The sequence below is a fragment of the Stomoxys calcitrans genome, chromosome 3 (assembly GCF_963082655.1).
Source record: "Stomoxys calcitrans chromosome 3, idStoCalc2.1, whole genome shotgun sequence".
Taxonomy (NCBI): domain Eukaryota; kingdom Metazoa; phylum Arthropoda; class Insecta; order Diptera; family Muscidae; genus Stomoxys; species Stomoxys calcitrans.
In genome coordinates this window covers 37,991,844-37,995,865 of record NC_081554.1, presented here as the reverse complement: position 1 = coordinate 37,995,865, position 4,022 = coordinate 37,991,844, and the positions used below count along the sequence as shown (strand labels likewise).

The 4,022-nt window shown below is 35.7% G+C and overlaps 1 protein-coding gene across 1 annotated transcript; it reads right to left on the bottom strand.

Annotated features, from left to right (window-relative positions):
• Positions 1-822: 822 nt before the first annotated feature.
• Positions 823-3,357, bottom strand: LOC106091419 (juvenile hormone acid O-methyltransferase-like). The gene is made up of 3 exons (XM_013257934.2): positions 2,984-3,357; positions 1,067-1,353; positions 823-1,001 (listed from the first exon to the last, which is right to left on the bottom strand). Exons 1-3 carry the CDS (start codon positions 3,355-3,357, stop codon positions 823-825), a joined length of 840 nt encoding a protein of 279 aa, XP_013113388.1.
• Between the last annotated feature and the right edge of the window lie 665 nt (positions 3,358-4,022).

Genomic DNA, 4,022 nt, shown 5'->3' with positions numbered 1-4,022 from the left:
ATGTGTAGGGCATGCGGGGAAGATGATAAGACGTTGCAGCATTTCCTTTGTCATTGCCCGGCTTTCGCGTCTAACAGATACCAGCACTTAGGTGGGGACACAATACCAGACATGAACCAACTTAGGGGCGTGGCATGGAAAATAATTAAGGATATTTCCTAATTTAGATATTTTTTTCGAGGTTAGTTTTTCTTTAGTATTTATAGTGCGCAACAAGCCGATTACTAGCTTAGGTGTATGTCCACAGTAGCATGGGGCGGATTAACATCCGCACCCTTTTGTCAACATAACCTAACCTAACTTTCCACCTCCATGCTGGATTCCCAAGATTTGATCCGGCCAAACTTAGCACTTTTTTATAACCACCACCACAGAATGGGGGCAAACTAATCTAGTCATTCCACATGTAACACCTCGAAATATTGATCTGTGACTCTAGAAAGTATATATGTATATCCCATTGTGGTGTGTATAATAAAGAAATGCTGATCAGTGGAGAACCCACGTCCCTGAAGTCTTGATTCTTTAAACCCCGTTTTTATAAAGAAATATTTATTTTAAAAATTATTAGGGTGTAGCAAAGCATTTCGGAACGTTTGGTTTAATATATTATTTATTTTGAAACTATTTTAGCATGTAGATTATGTCTCTGACTGCTATTCATCATAGAATCATCAAATAAAAAGTTTTCATTTAAGGATTACACTCAGTTGGGCTGAACATTTCATTATCGCCGTAAGTCCATGTTACATCATTGGTCATAACCATTTATACTAAATGTTTAAGAACTAAAAGCGAACAAAAAGTCTCTTTTTGGCTTATTCATTTTCTGCCAAAGGCAATCAGTAACTGATAGGGGACGGGAAATTTTATATTATAATCAGCGTTATCTATAGGCCAGCCTAAACTTTTCAAAGTCATTGACATTAAATCGTCTAAGTAATCCTTATGCAGCGATATGGGTATACGGTCCAGAAACGGATTCACGGCTTTCATGTTGACTACAACGCAAACATAAATATAGGAAATTTTGTACAATTTACCAAAAAATTTCTATTGAACTCACCTTTAAATGTCTCCAGACTACCATAGTCGAATACCTTGCTCTGCACATTGACACTTAAATCACGGAATCCAACTTCTGCCATTAATTGAGCAAAGTCTTTAGTTGGTTGTTGCCAATGCTGGATAGGCACTGGTATCAATGTATCCAGCTCGTTCATATACTCTGCCCATTTATCCATTTGGCTTAGTAATTTGTAGCCATCGAGTATTGGATGAGATGCTAGTTGTACTAAAAGACAATCACCACCGTTTACGCGCAGTAAATTGGAAATATTTTTCAGGCATTGCCTATTTAAAAAGGCTAGTTAGAATAAACAAGTAAAGTTCGGACGGGCCGAATCTTAGGAACCCACCACCATGGATTCTGCTACAAATTTATGAAAAATAAATTTAGTTGAAGGGCATAATTTTATTCTACATACCAAACTTCTGTCAAACCAGCACAAATTAAAGCTTCTACGAACCGAACAAGGATAATTGAGATACCGGTTTATAGGGGAACTATATCAGGTTATAGACTGATTTGCCACAGTTGTAGGAAGATTACTAAATGCAAAATTTCAGCCAAATCGAACAAAAATTGCGGCTTGTAAGGGCTCAAGAAGTCAAATCGGTATATCTGTTTATGTAGGAGCTATTTAAGGTTATAGACCTATTTGGACCGTACATGACACAGTTCTTGAAAGTCATAACAGATTACCACATAAAAAATTTCAGCCAAATCGGAAAAAGTGCGGCTCTCAAGGACTCAAGAAGTTTAGTCGGGAGATCTGTTTACATGGGAGCTATATCAGGTTATAGACCGATTTGGACCGCACTTGACAAAGTTGTTGGAAGTCATAACAAAACGCTACGTACAAAATTTCAGCTATATCGGACAAAAATTCGGCTTATAAGGGCTCAAGAAGTCGAATCGGGAGATCGGTATATATGGAAGCTATATCAGGTTATGAACCGATTTGGACCGTACTTGGCACAGTTGTTGGAAGTCATAACAAAAAACTACACACCAACTTTGAAAGAAATCGGACAAAAATTGCGGCTTGTAAGGGCTCAAGAAGTCAAGCCTGGAGATCGGTTTGTATGGGAGCTATATCAGGTTATAGACCGATTTGGACTGCACTTGGCACAGTTGTTGGAAGTCATAGCAGAACACCACATGGAAAATTTCAGCCAAATCTGATGAAAACTGCGGACAAATACTCCCAGGGGCTCAAGAGGTTAAATCGTGAAATCGGTTTATATGGGAGCTATATCTAAATCTGAACCGATATGGCCCATTTGCAATCTCCAACGATCAATAGTTAGTATATGTGCAAAATTTCAAGCGGTTATCTCTACGTGTTCGACCGCTATCGTCATTTCGACAGACGGACGGACATGGCTAGATCGACTCAGAACTAGAGCTGGCAAACTATCGATAATCTCAACATTCGATATTTTCTATAATTTTTAATAATAAATATCTATATTTCAAACGAATAGGAAAAGTGAAAATCTCCTATCGATCTCATATAAAGAAATATCAAAGCACAGACCAAATAAAACCACGGTTAATAAAGTCAGTTGGAATTCATGAGTGAAATGTTAGTCTAATCGGATGAAAATTGCGCCCTCTGTAGGCGCAATGTATCTTAAAGAATACATTCAGTGTGGAATTACTTATTTTTGTTTAGTTATGCAATCCATCAGAAAAATATCAATCGATATTCAGTAAAAATATTAAATATCGATAGTGCCATCGATATTTTCCCAGCTCTACTCAGAACGTCGATACGATCAAAAATATATAAATTTTATGGGTTCTTAGACGAATATTTCGAGATGTTACAAACGGAATAACCAGATTAGTATACCCCCATCCTTTGGTGGTGGGTGTAAAAAAAATCACTACTATATAAGTGAATGTGTGGCTTACCTTTGATTTTCAACCCACATCATTGCGTAAAAGGAAACCACATGATCAAATTGTTCTTGAAGATCGCTGGGAAGATTCAATTGAGTGGCCATATCCAAAACTCTAAACTCTGTACCTTTAATGTGTCCATATTGGTCGCTGGCAGACTTGACCATTTTCGGATTAATATCGGAACACACTAGCCTATGAAAATTTTTAGGCATTCGGGGATATATGAAATCCATGAGAACGTCTCCAGAACCAGAACCCAAATCAATTAACGAATCACTGCCATCATAGCGCCATTTCATTTTCGGTGCATACTCAGCAATAATGATCTCCGAGTCATGCCGTTGCACCTCATTGGCCTTCTTATACAAAGCTGGATTATTCATGTTTAATTGTTTGAAGACTATTTGGCCAAGAAAAGAAAATTCCAATGATGCTTTCAAAATGAGAAGTTAAAATATAATATGATACATTTTTTGGCAAACCTTCTTCTGACACCTGATGTTGACTGATAATTAAGTTTATTACGTTTATTATAATTATGTTTATTTATGAAGCTTATCATATCTACCTGCCAAAACTTGTTTACAAGCACGCATTACACAATGTTAGAGACGAAATATGACGTAATATAAACGGTAATGATTACACCAGATAATTTTGCTCAAAAAATTCAATATTTGGAACACAATTTCTATATAAAGTTCTATACTTAACTCCTAAAATGTATGTGAAAATTGTTATTTCCCTGCAATTACACCCAAAGAAAGTTCTAAATGAAAACATAACAAAACAGTTTTCTGTATAAATAGAAAATCTGCTAAAATGGGACAACAGAAAATTTTTTTGTTAAAACAGCAAACATTTTCTGCTGTTTTCAGATGGTAAAAAGTTGGAAAAACTGCAAAACTTTATATATAACACAATTTTAGATCAATATCGTAAATATTAAAGGAATTTCCCTAACAATTAAATTAACTATTAAAATCATATTTGTGATTTAAACAAAACCAACATATACGCCTAAAACTAAGAAAAACTTATATTTATA